General features: G+C 44.8%; 1 protein-coding gene and 1 long non-coding RNA gene across 5 annotated transcripts in view; one reads left to right on the top strand and one right to left on the bottom strand.

Annotated features, from left to right (window-relative positions):
- Positions 1–7,415, top strand: part of UGT8 (UDP glycosyltransferase 8) — a 51,825-nt gene extending 44,410 nt beyond the window's left edge. For all 4 annotated transcript variants that reach the window (XM_080373710.1, XM_080373712.1, XM_080373713.1 and 1 more), the window contains exon 6: positions 1,172–7,415. In XM_080373710.1, the coding sequence (XP_080229836.1) occupies positions 1,172–1,535 (364 nt within the window). In that variant the 3' untranslated portion in view covers positions 1,536–7,415. The remainder of the gene's footprint in view (positions 1–1,171) is intronic.
- LOC308058224 lies at positions 5,218–17,822 on the bottom strand. Its single transcript, XR_013925731.1, has 2 exons — positions 17,722–17,822; positions 5,218–10,807 (listed from the first exon to the last, which is right to left on the bottom strand). It is a non-coding gene; the product is annotated as an uncharacterized lncRNA (long non-coding RNA).
- Between the last annotated feature and the right edge of the window lie 692 nt (positions 17,823–18,514).

Raw genomic sequence — 18,514 nt, 5'->3', positions numbered from 1 at the left:
GGGGCCTGGAGCAAAATACACCTATACGAATGTAGGGTGGCATGTTTGGATTGTAGCTAAAAATATGGAGGTATTAAAAAAGAGTGACTCTTCTAAAGTCCTGTGATTTGATGGCGGGGGGGTGGGAATAATCCTGTTCTGACCAGGAAGGCCATTTGTTACAATGACAATATTCTAAGAAGTTATTATGAATATGAGGACTTCAGTCTGGTTTTTGTAGATTTTTTTGTTGTTGTTACATCGTAAGTAAAAGCCCATGAGCTGGGTTTCATAACTCTTTCTAATTCCAGCAAACAAATTTGCTCGGGGATATTAAAGTGCAAGGAGAATCACGTTACAAGTTTGTTCTGAACTATTCTGTTTTAAATACCTGTGATATTCAGGCCATCTCCAGGTTAAAAATAACGGCATGTTAGTTGGTGGTCTATTGTATTGAGCTAACCATAGTTTTGGAGTACAGTGCTGACAATGCTGCTTGCTTTCATGGGAGCAAAAGCAGTGCTTGCTTTGGGAAAGGAGACAACAGCGGAAGGGGAATGTTGCTAAAGAGATCTTGATAACATCAGTTGCATCACCTTACCATTGTGCAATTATCCTTAGTCTAAAGGCAAGTCCTACATGGATAACCTGTTGACCCTGCAGCAGTGGTGAGGGAGAAGGAATTTGACGTTATCGGGTGCTGGGGACAGCCTGCTGAGAAGAAGAAAGTTCTCGGCTGAACTCTGGACTCAAGTGGAAATAGTCTGTTGTGTTCCTCTAGTAATTCAGCTGCACGATAACACAAACGAGAGTTAGACAGGGTATGTTGCCACTTTACAGCGGAAGGGCAAATGTGTCTCACTCAATAGGATTCATTTTGGACTAGATTTCCCTCTGGCAGCAGGTCAGCTTGGCTCTTCATCGCTTTGCTGGAGGGTGGATTTCTGCCTTTAGTCACACAGGGGTCTGCTTTTCTAGTCATTTTTCATCAATGAGCTGTAAGAACTGATTTAAAGACAGATTATTTGCCGTGTCTAGCCCTCTGTATGCTGGTGGTTGCCAGAGTCCTACAGTAATACGCTGTTTGATCTGAAGAGGCTTAAACATATTTATGTGTCTGCAGGCTTGCATTTGCTCAGTGTGCTGACAATTCTTCTTTTCTTCCCTTTTTTTTTTTTTTTCTTCCCTGTAGCTACCGACAGCAGGCCCAGAGGCTGTCAGAGATTCACAAAGACCAACCTGGTCATCCTGTTAACCGGACTGTATACTGGATTAATTACATCCTCCGTCACAACGGAGCCCAACATCTACGTGCCGCTGTTTACAGCATCTCTTTCTATCAGTATTTCTTACTGGATATTGCCTTCGTTGTACTAGTAGGTGCTGCCTGCCTTTATTCTGTTTTGGCCAGGATAACAAAATTTATCTGCAAACAAAGCAAACATATTTGGTCAAGCAACGAACATAGTGCTGTTAATGGACATTACCAGAATGGGATACCAAATGGAAAGTATAGAAGAAACGGCCACATTAAGCATGAAAAAAAGGTGAAATGAGCCAACTGCCCCATGTAAAGTAGTAATGAATCAGATCAGTAATCGAATTTTATCGCTGTAACTTAGTCTAACAACTACTTAAAACCTCAATAAGCAGTTCTAACACTCCCCTTCAGTATGTAATATTATGTGACAGAATTCTATGGAACTAAGAAAAGTCTTAAAAAAAAAAAAAAGGCAAGCACAACCTAAAATGGAAAATATTTTATTCTAAATGCTGATGCAGAGAGGTTATTTTGGCACTGAAGTTTTTAGAAGCCTTAATTCTCTAAAGTTATACAATGACCGTATTTATGAATTTTCAGTTTTTAAAAGCTAAATGTGTATGTCCTGAATGAGGAGAGGTTTCTTTTTATTTGCAGAGGTTTTTTTTCTTTTATTTTTTTATTATTTTAATATATCCATCCATCTTTTAGCTGAGAGAACTTTAGTACTAGTTCTGTTTCCTTTGTTGAAGGTTCAACATGTTGTGTAAGAATGCTGTTTAAACAAATAATTTTTCCCAGTCTTTGTGCAAGTAATAGCAAGCTGCAGACTGAGAACACAGACATTATAGGAAAAAAAATTCTTAAAATGAGCACTGAAGAAAAATGGCAAAAATATGTACTCATTTTACTGATAAGCTGCATGACTCTTCTTCTGCTCACTACCGATACTCTGGAGAAAAGGGTCTTGAGCAGGTCTGCAATATATCCTAATTTTTAATTTATACAAAATTTCTTGTTGCCTTTCTCTGCATATATAATTTATACCATGAAAATATTAGGGAGTTTTATTTCAGTTTAAAATACGGCAGTGTGGGAAGTAGTTTTGCATAATTAAGAGAAATAAATGAAACAAACAACAACAATAAAAAAAGAAAATCTAGCCCTGTGCTTAATGCAGAAAGTTTTGTAATGGCCCAGAGCTGTGCAGAATCAAACCAGTCCTTGGGATTTGTTTAAAAACCCAACAAACGACAAACACCCCACACACACCCCACCCCCTGAAAGTTGAATGTCTTTCCTATTAATTCTCATCATTATTAAGTTCTTTCTAAATCGCAGCGTTGTAGATGTTCTCTTTCAATGGTTGTATCTGGAAAAATACTACTTTCTATTAGTCTGGGCCACGCAATCCATGTTTCGCATAGTTGCCAATACGAATTCTCCGACGTGGGATGGGAGGCTGCTCTCCGGGTGGGTGACCAGCCTTCCTTTTGAGGTCTGATGGGACGCGTGGGGCGAAGCCTGGCCACCCAAGCGCAAGGATTGCAGAGGTGGCCGTCTCCTCCTTCCCCTGCTACGGCCCCTCCCTGCAACAATCTTTTTCAATCATTGTCGCCGACATGGGACGCTGGCGGTGGTGCGCACCGAGGGTGGGGATGCAGGGCGCTGGGCATAAAATCATAACTGCCCTGCTGAACCAAAGTTGGCAACTATGAGTTTATTTCCATGTCATTCTGTTTACTTGGAATTTGCACTACACATGTTGTGAGTGTATGCTTTATTTATTTGTAGTTTGAAATCCCATGCCTGAAAGAGAAAGGAAAGAAACCCATTTACCTAGTGTCGTTCACTAACGTGGGAAGAGTTGTGATGATTACAGGACGCTGAGATCATCTTCATACACAGTGATGCAATATTTCACTATCATTCCATCAGGAGCCTCTATCCTATAGCAATAAATAACAGTACAGATGTGTTTCTAATATACAGTACAGCTACTTGTACTGCTTTCTGAATACTTGAAGAAAATGGTATTATAAATAAGCCTATTAGCTATACCTTTTTACAATCTTGCAGTTTGTGGCAACTAAAGGAGCACACAGAGGCGATGAATGGTGGGATGGTAATAAGACTTCAAGTGTATGAATGACTTGGTTTAAATGTTTTTTTTGGCATCAAAGAAGGTACAAAAGCACTGACCGGATGATTAAGCATAATTTAATCTCCACTGTGATAAAACTTAAGCAATAAACATGGATTTAATAGAGAAATTCTGTTGTTGGAAGTATATTTTTGTTCAAATGAATGCTGTTTATTTTAAAGTACCCAGCGTGTGGGTGTATATAGATGGGAATGCTTATTAGGATACACAGATTCTTTCTTCTCAGTACATGCAGTGATACATGATACGTATTTGAAATCAAATATTACTATATTTTGTGAATGTAGACCTATTTCTTGTAGGAGCATTGAATCAACTGAAAGATGGAATGCTTAACCAGATTTTTAAGGCAGTTCAAATTTTTAAAGATGATGTGAACATTCCTGGTAAAGTGTGGGTTTTTTTCTGTACATGTGAAGTTATGCCCGTTTCTTAGAAAGCAAAACTAAAAGATAATTTCACAGTGGTATTAGATGAGATGACTGACTTCTGAATATCCTCTGTAGATATAAACCCACCCTGATTCAGATGCAAAAAGACGAAGCTGCTGCATTATTATTTGTATTACCGAACTTCTGGATGGGTCCTGATCCACCTAACCTATAGAAATAGCTGCTATGTTCAAAATCATATTCTTTTAAGTTCAGATATGATCTGATAGTATAGTTATTTTTTATTTCAGCCCCCTGCAGTAATAAAGAAATCTGTATTGGACGAAGCGGGGAATAATGGAGTAGGGGGAGCATTTCCACAAAAAATGTCTGACAGGAGGAGAGTAAAACTGCTGCAAAATTAGTTGCTGTTTAGCAGGAGTCCCTTGGTAGCACAGCTGTGTCACCTGCAGCCCTCACGCAGCTTTCTAAACAGGCTTCATGGCTCTCCCAAGTATCTGTGTGTAAAATGAAAGGTAATTGGAGCAACCAAGAGAAAAAATATTCTGTGGGCAAAACTAGCAGGCAAGAAATAGCCACAGTAAGAGGTACAGAAGCCACATGCCACTTGCACAAAGATTTTCAAAGAAGCTTGAGACACTTCAGGTTCTGGTATGCTGCTTTCTGATTTCCTTTGAGTAGCTCAATGATTCAAGAAGAAAGCAGCCATAAAACCAAGACAGTTTAATTATCACCTACAGAAATAGGTTCTGGAAACGTTTATCAAGTATTTGGAGTTTAAGGAAATCAATGAATGTCTAGCAGTTTTGTCTTACTCCCCAGATGACTTGCAAAATCAGGTTTTTAATACTGTTCTGTGTTAATCTTTTTGATGTTCTTGAAAGATAGCACTTTTCATGAAGCTGATTATGTTCTGATTTTGTTCTGTGCATGGTAAGTATGCAGTATTTGCTGTAGTTAGCCTGATCTGTATACCTGTAGTGAAGAGACACAATTAAAATACTAGTGTATGCATGCATATTTAAGCAAAATCTTAGCCCTGTTATTTCCAGAGTGCTGAATTTCCTCTCTTAATTTGTGTGGGGACCTATAAGTGGGTTTATTTGTATATGAAATCTAATACACATGCACCATCTGTATTGGTAAGAAACAGAAGGTGGCCATTTGATTCCTTCTGGAGCTGAGCCGTGCTTCATTTGCTTTGGTGCTTTTTCAGAAGACATCAGCACTTTTAATAAACTTCTGGGGTGTTCTGGTGTCCTGACAAACGACTCCTATTGTCCTTGCTGTACAACACTGGAGATGGCTCCTGGCCAACAAATGGGAGAGGGGTGAATCTTCTTTCTAGCAATGTAGTTTTCATCATAAAGACACTGTCATTTTTCCTGCAATGGGATCACACAGCTTTTTTTTTCTTTGACATGTGTTTCTGTTTTGGAGGTGGGGGGAATGTGTGTTTAAAAAGATAGATATAACAAATCCAGTATTATACAAGAAATTGTGTTGTTCCAGCTTGTGTACTGGGATGAATGGTGCACATGTGGACAAAAAGAAGTGTGCTGTAGTACTATCAAGTACTTCTATTTGTGGCTCCCTGGAATGGTGACACTTCCTGATTTCTGAGAGAGAAGGCAACACCTCTAATGAGAAGGTTCAGTTACTTAAATATGAAGTCATGGTGCTGCTTTTTATGTTCAAGGTCTAGGTGTGTAACCCTATTGCACTTGGGTTTTGAAGAACACTGTTCAGGTTTTTTAAGTTCACAAGTGAGATGAAGGATTAGGACAAAGATCTTGGGAGGAAAAGGGGAGAAGGAGGAGAAGGAATTTTCCTCAGAGAAATTTTATGTTTGCCTTCTGTGAATTGCTTATTCCAGAGCTGTAAAGATAAACAAATAATACTTTTTTATTCCAGTCCAGCAGCACTGGTAGGGAAGAGAGCTGTGTTCAGGAAGACCATAACTGCTTCCTTTCATTTGGATAATTATGACATTTTACTCGGGAAATGCAGGAAAAAAGAACACCAAACAAAACCAAAACACACACACACAGCACCACCACCCCCCCCAGGGTATATTTTGGTATATATTCCAAGTCTGCGATGTGGATAACAAGGGGAAAACTTCCCCCATTGCCATAATGAGCAAATGTTCCTGTATTTCAAGCCAAAGAACCTAGCGGTGATGGGTATTGGTGCTTAGCTGGCATCGAAGTTGGCTCGATTGTTGGAGGAATGTTAAAAAGGCATGTTTAAAAATACATGTGTAACTCCAGACATACCAAATCACGCTACCAAGTCTGAGGTTTTACTCCCCTGTTTGATCAATGCTGTTAATTATGCATTGAACAGAGAAGACAGTCTTAAAAGAAACTGAGTTAATCTTCTGAGACACCCTCTGCCATTGTTCGGTAAATACCCCAGACCAGTTGAAGCTTACTTATCCTAATGGAAATTACACCTTTAAGTGCTATAAAGCTAGGGATGCAGGTGTTCGGTCATTTAAACAAAAACAATCCAATACTGATTTTTATTTCATTGTAAAATAACTAAAATCAGAGCATGTCATGAATCTCCCATCTTGGTCTTCTCAGTTACTGTATAATGAAACACAAAAATTGGTTAGAAAAGATTGTATTTCACATGTGTTGAGCGGACAGAAGCTTGAATAGTCAGGGAGACCTCACGGTGTTTGGTGGGAGGTACTCTTTGTCTCCACGTGTTGCTTGTGCCTAAGCAGATGCATTAGGTTTATATTACTTGGGTATTATACAGGAGTAAGAAAAATGGAGAGATTAGGAATACCAAACACACCTTGGGATGTTGTTAGTTAATTGAGGAATCGCTCCTCAGAAGAACGGTGTTGTACATTTCAGCATGAATTGGGGAGTTTGGATTGAAGGATCTTTTGATTAAAGTGTGTCAGATTGTTTGAACCACAAACAGCAGCCTTCAATGAGATCAGAAGTGCTGTCATGGAAGTATGGTCTATGAAAAATACAGACAAAAGCAACTGAACAAACACAGCATAATTGCACTGTGTGGAGCATTAATTTGCTTTTTAATACTAGTATGATGGTATATTAATGAAGCAGTTGTGTGTCTAGGTGTAAGAAACGAGGCTGGTGAGGAGTGATTGCTAAAGCAAGAAACAACATAGACTGACTTTCTGCATATGAGCATGAAGATTTTTGGAAGTCTAATAGTCAAATGCATATCCGGCAGTATTTCATAAACCAGATGTTTCACACATCTTCCCAGGTGCTTGGGGCCCTCTTCTTTGTAATACTCAGTTTATGATGCCATAGTCAACTCATCCTAAAACGAGTGTTTGTGTAGTGTCTTCATGTCACTGTTAAGATTTGTCTGATGCTTTCATTGGAGCCGTCTGGTCATCTGTTGAGTCTGCTGCCTAACTGCCACATTAATTTTTATGATTCACCTTGGAACTTTGCATTGGGTATCTTATTTATACGGGATCTGATCAACTTAACGGCTCAGTCCTTGTTCTCAGAACTACCCAGTCTCCATCATATTGCAGAAACAAAAACCCCATCTCTTTACCACAGCCTTCCTCGGGGCATTTCTCTAGAGCAGATTTGAAGACCTTTCACTGATACAGTGCTTGATACAGAATAAATACTTTTGGATGCCACTCTATACGAAGGTTTTTGCTAAGGGTCCTCATACCAAGTAACAGATGAAGATGCTTGATAGTCTGTTTTGGCAGACATGTTCTGTTACAGATACACAGTTGAAGCTGTCTTTATTATGTTACTTGTGGTAGTTTTCTGTCAGTGTTACTAAAATGGTTTTAAATACCAAGATATCTGTACAGGCAAACCCTTGGGAGCAAATGTCCCAGCTACACTGCAGGTAGTGTAGATTCCTGTTGCTGCTGTTCTTCCTTTTCTGGATGGGGAGAGATGCAGAATTCATTATGAATTAGCATGATCTCAAATCTGCATATAGACATTTTTATTGCTGACTAAGAGACTAATACATCTTGCAGTTGTTACATCTCTGCACCAATAGTGACGACACATGAGGTGGAGAGGGAGATGCTGGTGTGCATCCATTTGTCTTGTTCTGCTAGTGATTACTGCATGACAAAGCTCAATTTTACCAGAGTTTTGTGTAATTCATTGTCTGAGTTTGATGGAAATAGACATTTTACGGCATTCTTCCATATTTAAGAATCACTTAGGGCAAACTAGAGGCCAAAATTTTAGTTTATGTTTCTAGACTCTGTAATGAAAAAATAAAATCTTGCTGGACCTCGTAAAACTGGGAGGTTATTTGTAAGGCCTGTGAGATAGTATAGCTAAATACATACAGACAGCTTCTTCCTCTATATAGAAATCTTTCACCGTGAAAAACAAAGTGGCGAAGCCTAGATTAGGAAGCCATGGAGGGATAGGGGTGAAAATGAAATGTTTCTTTTGCAATCTGGAAGAATGACTTGTCCCACTTTGCCTGACGCAGCATTGCACTGACTGGGCTGCGCAGTGTGAGAATGGAGAGATACAAGCAACGTTTTATGTGTTTACCTGTGCTGGTGTTCTAAGAAAATGCAGAATTACATGAGCCGTTCAAAAACAGAAGGACCAAAGGCTGAAGCAGGAGAAGAGGACACCTTGAGTAAGTGGCTGGTTTCAGATGAGCTGCAGTAAGTCAGTATGAAGATGTTCAGTATCCTCTTGGATGTCCTATGTGCATGTGTCAGCCCAGTGCTTGGGAATGAACCTACACAAGTAAACTGATGAGTGTCATTCCTTGGGGTTGTGGCCACTCTCAGCAGACAAAATGGACAAAAGATAGTTCCAGAAATGGACAAGGAGAATGAATGGAAGTTGTTCAGCCTGAGGAAAAACAGGAGGGAGAACAAAAGGTGTGTATTACACCAGCATGAGGCTGGAGTAACCACTGCCTCAACAGAACTGTAACGTGATAAACCTGATGTAACGAAAGGATCTAAAATAATAGTACAAAGCAAAATTGAACTCCCCCATGTGCCTTTCCCAATGTGAAGGAACTCACAAAATTAAAGAGCAGCACATTTCGAACTGATGCATCAAAATAAAATACCTTACTGTGTAATAGGCAATTAATGAGCTGTTGCTGTGTGTCCACAGCTCTGGAGCCTGCAGCCCAGGAAAGGCACAGATCTGTTGGAGCAGGTCCCAAGGAGGCCACGGAATGGTCGGGGCTGGAGCACCTCTGTCATGAGGACAGGCTGAGAGAGCTGGGGCTGCTCAGCCTGGAGAAGAGAAGGCTCCAGGAGACCTTATTGCAGCCTACCAGTACTTCGAGGGGGCTTGTAAGGAAGATGGGGACAGACTTTTTAGCAGGGCGAAGGGTAATGGTTTTAACTGAAAGAGGGTAGCCTCAGACTAGACACAAGGAAAGAATTTTTTCTGATGAGGGTGCTGAAACACTGGCAGAGGCTGCGCAGAGGGGTGGGTGATGCCCCATCCCTGGAGACATTCAAGGCCAGGCTGGATGGGGCTCTGAGCTGCCTGATCTGGTGGAAGATGTCCCTGCTGACTGCAGGGGGGTGGGCTGGATGGGCTTTAACTATTCTATGATTCAATACAGAGCTTCAGCAATAATTGTAAAACGGTTTGGGTTGGAAGGGACTGTTAAATGCCGTTCAGCCCACCCCCCTGCAGTCAGCAGGGACATCTTCCACTAGATGGGGTGCTCAGAGCCCTGTCTAACTTGACTTTGAATGCTCATGAAACAGTTTGGGTTGGAAGGGGCAGCCCTTTGTCATTGTAGATACGTGTTGAGTATGCAAGATTATACTCTGGTTTAACCTCTGGCTGAGGTTAAAAGCTTGCAGACCTTCCTATCTACTCAAGACACGAGGAAATAAATAGCTGATCAGACCTGGGAAGCCAGTTTCCCCTTTGTTACTGCAAAGCTTTGTCCTTTTCCCTGCTATCTTGGGTATCACTCGCTCGGAGGCACATTGCGAGGCTTGGCTTTTAAGTTTCGGTTACAGGCTGAACCTGCAGTGGTATTATATCAGGCTTTAAAGATCGTTAATCCGATTTCACATGTCAAGTTTGGACTAAATATTGAAGTGAGGAAAGAGGTGCTAGATCTCCACTTTGGATGCTGCTTTTTTTTGTTTTGTTGTTGTTATTTGCACTTTAGGGTGGCTAAAGCCTACACAGACATTTTTGAAGTCTGTTGTTGAAGGATGCACCAAATTCCTCTGGCAGCTTCACAGGAAGAAAATGTTCTCATTCCAAACACAAACAACTTGTTTACTTCTTGAAACTAAGCAGCAGATATGTGATAATCTCAGACACAGGATTTGAATAAATTCCTTTCTTTGACTCCTGCGAGATTTAGAGCAAGGAAGAAGTTTTTCAGCTCCAGGAGGCACTCATGGGAAAACTATAAAGACAGCAAATATATCTAGAAAAAGTAGATCCTGATAAGGTATTAAAGCATTGGTCTATATTTATAAGAGGTTCTTCTCTGTTGTGCCCTGCTTTTCTAATTTTAACCTTTATGCCTCTTACATATGTTTCTGTATCTTCCCTTTTTAGTGCAGCAACCTTCCTCACTACTGTTTTAGCCTGTATAGTTTCTGTGCATATCAAGTGTTGATTTACCATTTTGCCAAAGCCCCTTGGCGTTTCCCAGCCCTCCGAGTACTGCTGTCCTGGGTATCACTCCTGATGGTACCATAGCTATGCCAGAAGCTGTCCCAGTTCTGCTTGTGTGGAAAGCTTAGGTAATTCCTACATGCCCTTTATGTCCTGGCTGGGCTCTGTTGGCTTTCTGGCAGAGGGGAACTGTTGGCCCAGGGAACGTTTCCAAGCTCAGATTTAAGGCTGTAAGTTTGGTTTTGTTGCAGATAACACCTTTCAGCACTGGAAGCCTTGCCTGTAAGCTTCCTGATGAAAGAAATGTTTGTTTTCCTTTCTGTTGGTTTTGGCTCTGCAGCTTCTGTCAGACGGTCCAGAAGAAGGTGCGATGGTGGGTCTTTTGGCAATGCTGAAAGAAGTGTGACAACAAGGAGATGCATGAATTAAAAAACTGCATTACTTTACTGGAAAAATAAATGTTGCGGGTTGTTTTTTAGATAAAATCATATGGAATTTGTAGCGTGATTGATTGCGGCATGCAGCAAAGGCAACAATTCTTTCTTCCTGGATCCCATCACTCGTTACTTAGGTGCAAGAGCTTTCTCTGTCTTTTTTTAAGGGCTCCTTGTCGCTGCCCGCTCATTCTGACATGAACTGCAGCTGGCTGCCTCATTTGTGCAGAGACATCTTTTTTTGTGCAGCTGCACCATAAACAAAAGCGATGAGAAGATCCAGGTTAAAAATAACCCGGTGGAAATAAAACCTAGGTCATTCCCTGTTTGTTTCTTTTGTTTTGGAGCAGCCTTACAAAAGCAGACGGAGCAGCGAAAACAGTATTGGGTAAGGAATGACAATAATGAGGGGCAGGGACCATATGACTCCATGCTTGTGCCAAAAAGGCAAATGAATCCACACCTCTGTGTGGCACTTAGGATTCCTGAAAGACTCATCAGGTTCCTTAATTATTTTTTTTTAATTTCTCTGAGTATGTCTTTAGTGGACATAAAGGGAAGATCACCTCAAGCCGATGCCAGGAAACATTCCAGTCTATCCATGGGACCACCGATGGGATTGCTGTAGAAAGTTAAGTGTGAAGAAAAAACCTTTCGTTAAGAAGGTTACAGTAATGTTGTGGGTAAGACAACTTTTTTTAAGTCATAAATTGTCATCATTGATCAGATAGTGTAAGAGCAACTTCCTTTAGGACAGGTTTTTCCCAGACCTGTGACCAACTTCCTTGCCACTAGCTTCTTTTGTCTTTACCTGATCCTCAGGAAATATCCCATTCTGGGCTACAGGGTCCTGAGACAATTTGGGAGTCTCTGTGCAGATAAGAGACCCAAGACTCTTCTTCCTCCACCCCATGCTGGTCCTTCAGATGGGGAAGGGCCACAGGCAGCTCCCGCCAGCAACCCTTGGGATCCCCTAACCTCCAGAGAGCATCTTCTCAGATCACACCAAAGGAGCTGGGATGATGCCTTCTGCTTTTGTGGGTGTATTTTGTCAGCCTGCTTGTGACCTCTGGGTGACTCTGAGGTGAGAAGCAGGTCTTTAGCCATGGCTGGTGCTGCTCTCCTGCTTGCCTTTCATCATAGTGCCCAGGGTGGCCATACGTCAATGTCTTGCGAGTAGGTCAAGTCAGCTCTTGTTTTTCTCAGCTGTTGATCAGCCTTCTCCCTGGCTTCTTTCATCTGTTGTTTTATGGGAAAGGAGAAGAACAGACAACCTAGGGCCATTCCTGTGCTGGTAACATCAACGAGAACTGCTGGAAGGTAGCTCCAGGGAGACGGTCTAGTCCCACCATGTTGGGCTTGGCCAGCAGCCCCCCTCAGAAATACCGCTCTATTGACCAGCCTGGAGATCAACAGCCCCTCGTATTGGAAATGGACCCAAGGGTTGTAATCCAGGGGGAGAATGATCCACCTGGATCCCAATCATCATTCACCCTCTCCACCTTTGCCCATCAGGGAAGTTATTTGGGTGGATGTAGCCTGTATAACTTTTCTGGAAGCTATTTTGGAGGGGCTTCAGAGCTGGGGGAACTCGGGTGGGGGAGTGATGGTGGCAGGAGGCAGCTCAGGCTCCCCACAAGTGTGTCTTCTCAGGAGTAAGAGCAAGGGCAGAGACTTGCCACGGGGCCTTCCTCTGGAGGGCAACCTGCCTCTCTGCTTTGGGTATAGACCCAAACAGTTTCCCCAGATCTGTTCTTACGGACAGCTTGTGGGCAGCCCTGCTTTCCTGGGGGTGGGAGGAAGGGACTACACTGCTGGCAAAGTTTGATTCTTCCAGACAATACAATGTCACGTAAGTCAATACACGTCCAGTTGCCTTGAGGGCATACCTGAATATATCTGCCATGCTGCTGTTGCTGTAAGAGAGACAAAGAAGTAGGTCTCGAGGGGTGAGAGAGGAAGAGCAAGGATGTGGCCGCCTTCTTTCTCTGGTTTTCCATCGTGTGGCATGAGGAACACGTTTGTGAAAGCTTACGGGACATCAGATCTAGGGCTGTCCCACCATGGCATTGGCTGTAGTTCTACTTTGTCTCATGCTCCCTCTATGTCCTTGAATCATTTTCCCAATCTTTGTCCTCCCAAAAAAGTGTGCTCTGTAGCCCTCCTCCAGCCGTGTGTGGAATTTTCCCCATTCTGCTCCAGGAGAGAAGGGACTATTTACACCACTTACTGGTTGATCTTACGTTCTGTGTAGGGATCCTGATGGATTCCCCTCATGCCCTCCCCTCTCTCACCCACATCACTCTTCTTGTGCTCTTGGCTGGGATCAGATATTGCCACAGACGTTCCTGACTGCCATTTTTGAGCTATTTATTGAGTATTAGACCTGTATCATTCTGTGCAACATATATATTTTTTTTTATGCGTGTGCCTGCAACATACCAGCTTGCTGGCCCACCTCTGTTAGTGTGATCTTTCTGTGCAATGGGAATTTCTGGGAATCATCAGCTTATTCATTTCCTTATGTTACAAAGAAATACACTAACGATGCCGCCACATCTCTCCCTCTCCCCCCTGGTGTCATTGGCAGCCAGGTCTCCTGCCGGGGTGATGCAGGGAAGGCAGGTGCCCTGTGCCATGTGGGACCCCCCAAGGACGGGATGCTGCGATGGCCATGCTGCAGGTGCTTGCTGGGGGGAGACACCCCTTTTCTCATACTGATGTCTGGGAACATTGGCTGAATCCCAGGATGGGAATGGGGAATAAAGGAGCTGTGAGCATGGGTGGTGTGTGAGCACAGCCAGAGACTGCCCAGCTGCTCAGGTCAAGTTTAAAGGAAAATAGCATTGTTCAGCTGGAGGGTGTTCGGAGGCAACACACCATTTCTGCTGCTCTCTTTTAAGATTAATTTCCCAAGCCTTTAGCCCCTCTGACTATCAATGATCGAGTTCAACTATATTCTAGGCCAAGTTACCTGAATCTCCACGATTGTCCTAAAGTTAAGGCAAAGTGGCAGGTCCACCTTCGGTGCCTGTGGGAGATCTGGGTGTCGAGGCAGGACCTCAAGCCTCCCATGTCTGCGTGGTTCAGACATTTCTCAGTACGGAACAATCAGTTCTCGGGAGATCGCCAAGAACACTGTGCCCAGTCCCTGCCAGCCACAGGACCATGAACAGGTATGTCATGCGTGGCATTAGAGAGATTATTATCCATTTCCAGATAGCAGTCATGCAAAGCAAACCAGTATACTTCTTATTTACATTTTTGTGTGTGTGTGTCAGCCCTGTTCAGTTCAGTTGAGCTGAACACCACTATTCCTACAAATACTGAAGCCTTGCTGTCCTCTCCCTCTCCTTGCTGCCTTTATTTGTGTTTTCCTCCTCATTCTTGACCTCACCCCATAAGAATCTGGAGGCACAATGACCTCCCAGAAAAGTCCCTGATCAACAGGAGTTCACCTTCATGTCCCCAGCAATGTCATGAAATGCCGATGTGGAAAAAAGTAGGCAGAGAGGTTACCCATGTGGGAAAGGGGGAAAAGGGTGCTGCCTTCACCTGTTAGGTTGTGAAACGAGGTGTTGAATACCGAGTATGCCTTTTGCTCGCTTGGGTTTTGTGGTTAGATCGCTACAGCCTACCCTTGGCTCTCTGCTTAACAAACTTAAGACCAGATCAGTAGCCAAGGAAGGACTTGGTGAATATCCAGCTCCCCAAGAAGGGTTACTACAGAGGTGCAGAAGATAAATATGTCTTCGGATATTCTGGTATTACAGGAGGAAGGAGCCATCAGGAAATGAGCCCTGAAGTCCTCAGTGAGCAGAGGTGGAGTGGACCACATGGTCCAGGGGCAATGGCTGGGGAGTTATGGTATCTGTGGGAGTTAGAACCTGGCATTTCAATGCTGCTCTTTGGTCTAGATCAGGGGTCCTCAAACTACAGCCCATGGGCTGGATACACCCCCCAGGGTCCTCAATCCGGCCCCTGGTATTTACAAAACACCCCGCTCCCCCCCCCCCCCCCCCCCCCCCCCCCCGCTGGGGGTTGGGGGGGGGAACCAAGCAGCCGCAGATGGCTGCCTGCCACTTCATCCGCGCGCTGGCCCCCTGGTTAAAAAGTTTGAGGACCCCTGATCTAGATATTCCCAAAACCTTTAATGTGGAGAGTGGTGACAACCCCAGATCCACCCTGTCCCTCTCCGCAACTTGGGCAGGGCTTGGGCAAGCCGCAGTGGGCTATCCCTGGCCACAGCAGCCCCCAAGGTGGGAGCCGGCTGAGAAACCCAGCCCTTTGTGAAAGGGAAAAAGCAAATTTGTTGACACTGAAAGTACCAGTTTCAGGAAAGGAGAGGCTGATTCGCAGGTTGCTCAGTTCAGCCAAAAGCCAAAGGCTAGGAGAAACTGGGATTATATAGCAGCATGAGAGGAAAGAGGTGTTTTAGCAAAAAAATGATGTTAAGAGAAAAGCAGATGAGCAGAAGTTGGCCAGGAGAATATTTGGGTTGGTAATTTGCTGATTTTATGGTGTGGGATCAGAACAGTCTTTTAGATGAAGTTACGGGAGGAAAATGCTTCTTGGTTTCACCCTGAGTTTGATAAACTTGTAGCCTGCACATCCTGCCACGCACACAGATTGAAAAACCCTTCCCGCTTCTTGATTTCTAGGCATTTCTGGGTTTGGAAAATAGCTGGCAAGAAGTTTTCAGTGCTGAAACAGTCCGCTCCTGTACTTCCTAGCATAGTCTTTGCTTCTTTCTGCTATCTTTTTTGAAGGATAGCTTTTGCCAGAAATGCACGCTATTTTGCTTTACAAAGACATTTTAAAAGGCCTAAATCTAAACAAAACATGCTGATCAGCCTAAACCAGTATTTTGCTTTGAAATCCCATTTATAGCATTTTTTGAAATTTGTGTTCCTCTTTGGAAATAAGCTTTTGGTTGTTTGGGGGTGGTGGTGGTGTGGATGGGTGTGAGGAGGAGCAAAAATTGTCTGCATCCGTGTCTATGTGTCTGCATCTGTGTCTATGTGTCTGCATCTGTGTCCTTGTGTCTGTGTCTGTGTCCTTGTGTCTGTGTCTGCGTCCTTGTGTCTGTGTCTGTGTCCGTGTCCACGTGTCTGCGTCCGTGTCCACGTGTCTGCGTCCGTGTCCACGTGTCTGCGTCCGTGTCCACGTGTCTGCGTCCGTGTCAATGTGTCTGCGTCCGTGTCCTTGTGTCTGTGTCCATGTGTCCTTGTGTCTGCGTCTGTGTCCTTGTGTCTGCGTCTGTGTCCTTGTGTCTGCGTCCATGTCCTTGTGTTTGTGTCCATGTGGCCTTGTGTCTGCGTCCGTGTTCTTGTGTCTGTGTCTGTGTCCATGTGTCTGTGTCCATGTGTCCTTGTGTCTGCATCCGTGTCCTTGTGTCTGCGTCCATGTGTCCTTGTGTCTGCATCCGTGTCCTTGTGTCTGCGTCTGTGTCCTTGTGTCTGTGTCTGAGTCCTTGTGTCTGTGTCTGCATCCATGTCCATGTGTCTGCATCCGTGTCCTTGTGCCTGTGTCCATGTGTCCTTGTGCCTGTATCCATGTGTCCTTGTGCCTGCATCCGTGTCCTTGTGCCTGCATCCGTGTCCATGTGTCTGCGTCCGTGTCCATGTGTCTGCGTCCGTGTCCCTGTGTCTGCATCCGTGTCCCTGTGTCTGCGTCCGTGTCCATGTGTCTGCATCCATGTGCATGTCTGCATCCGTGCACCCACATCCCCTGTGCCAGCCTCCGCACGGCAGCCGCAGATGCCTTTTTCGAGGACTGCAAACCGCAGCATCCCGCGGGGCTTTCCCCGCAGCAGGGCTGCTTTCCCCGCGCGCAGCCTGGGGGAAACCCGCTGCTTTGTCCTCCCCACCGTTCCCCCCCTGCCCCTGTCCTCGTCCCGGTCGCTGTGGCGGTCCCCGCCGGCGGTGGCCGGGGCTGCGCTGCCCCCTGGTGTCCCGGCGGAGGCGGCCGGGCAGGGCGGGCCGCGCGGGGACCCCCGGCAGCTGCGGGGCGCTGTGACCTGCACAGCACCCACCGACAAACAAATAACCCCCCCAAAACCAAACCGAACCGAACAAGAAAGCAGAGCAATACCGTTAGCGCCTCCCAGAGAGCTCGACCTGCCTCGTTCGAAGTTTTTTAATGAATGTCAGTACGTACGCTTTATTAACAGATAGTTCGGTTGGGATTTGAGCCATTCTGCACTATGCTATTCCTTTCCCTATCCCTGCCCCTTTCCTTATCTCTTTCCCTGTCTCTATGCCTTTCCCTTTCCCTGTCCCTTTCCCTATCCTCATACTTTTCCTTATCCCTTTCCCTTTCCCTTGTCCCTTTCATTATCCTTATCCTTTTCCCTGTCCCTGTCCCTTTCTTTATCCTTATCCTTATCCCCCTTGCCCTTGCCCCTACCCCTACCCCTTAACCCTTACCTTTACTCTTCTCCCTCTCCCTCTCCCTCTCCCTCTCCCTCTCCCTCTCCCTCTCCCTCTCCCTCTCCCTCTCCTTCTTTTGCTATCCCTATCCATTTTCCTACCCCATCCCTATCCCTTCCCCTTTCCCTGTCGCTATCCCTTTCCTTTGCCTCATGCCCCAGGCTCCGTGCCAACAGGCACTGGCTCCCTGCCACCTGGTGGGTGCCCCCACACTGGCATTGGAGGGCCTCTGCCCCCCGCTCTCTGTGCCTGCTCTGGTTCCACTGCCGGCGGAGGGGACGTTGGGTAGGCGGCGGGGGCAACGCTTTGCCCTGCTGCTGCAGGCCACTGGTGGCTTCTAGAAAGCTGCTATGCTTGTGAAACGTACATAGAGTTAAATAGGGATGATGTAAATGATATCTGTAATTAATAAAGCAGAGCCCTCCGTGTGCACATGTTACCTTTCTACCGAGGGATGGCTGCGGTGCAGGAGATTTGATTTCTCACTGATTTCACCTGTTTACATCAACTGGATCATGCGCATCTCTGAGGGCAGAGTTAGGTCTTCGCTGTCAGAGGTAAAAATCAGAGGTGCTGATGCTGGAGGCGAAGGCTGGCGAAAGATAAGGATAATATTTATTTTTCCTTAGCAGAATATGAAATTACTCTCTTTTACAAGAAATCCGCCTGGCAAATGCTAGCTGCTCTTTTTGGCTCTCGCTGCTTTCTGGGGTGGTGCCGCATCTCTAAAGAGCGAATGAGCCTTTTCACTCGTATGAAACCCTGGCAGAGCCTTGCTTCGGAGTAATCAGTGCTCAGGGTGAGCTCCCAGGACGGAGGATGAACCTCAGCCGGCCTTCTGAAGCACAAACTTACAGGATCGCTCCTGTATCCAGGCTATTTCACCTGAGCTCATCAGCCCGCGTCACCCCGTGGCATTTTGTGACAGCCACCGTCAACCTGCCGTGTAGCCAACGGTGGTCTTGAATGAGCGGGACCACAGCTGAAGTGGAAGTGTGGGGACTAAATAACACTGACTCCGGCTCTGCAAAAACAAAAAGGAAGCATTGCTCCCTCTTCCAGCCCTGTCCAGGCTTTTATTTCCAGTGTGCTGGGGATACGTTCAGAGATGCCGTTTTGCAAAAAGCCGGATAATACCGAGTGCTGTCTGTAACTGAATACAAGGCGGCAATTCAGCGAGATGTTTCTGTTGATGCCATAAAACACAAAAGCACAATTCAAGTGGAGTAGCTG

The sequence above is a fragment of the Falco punctatus genome, assembly GCF_963210335.1.
Source record: "Falco punctatus genome assembly, chromosome: 1".
Classification (NCBI taxonomy): domain Eukaryota; kingdom Metazoa; phylum Chordata; class Aves; order Falconiformes; family Falconidae; genus Falco; species Falco punctatus.
Note: the sequence above shows the minus strand (reverse complement) of the source record. Positions and strands in the feature narration are given on the sequence as shown.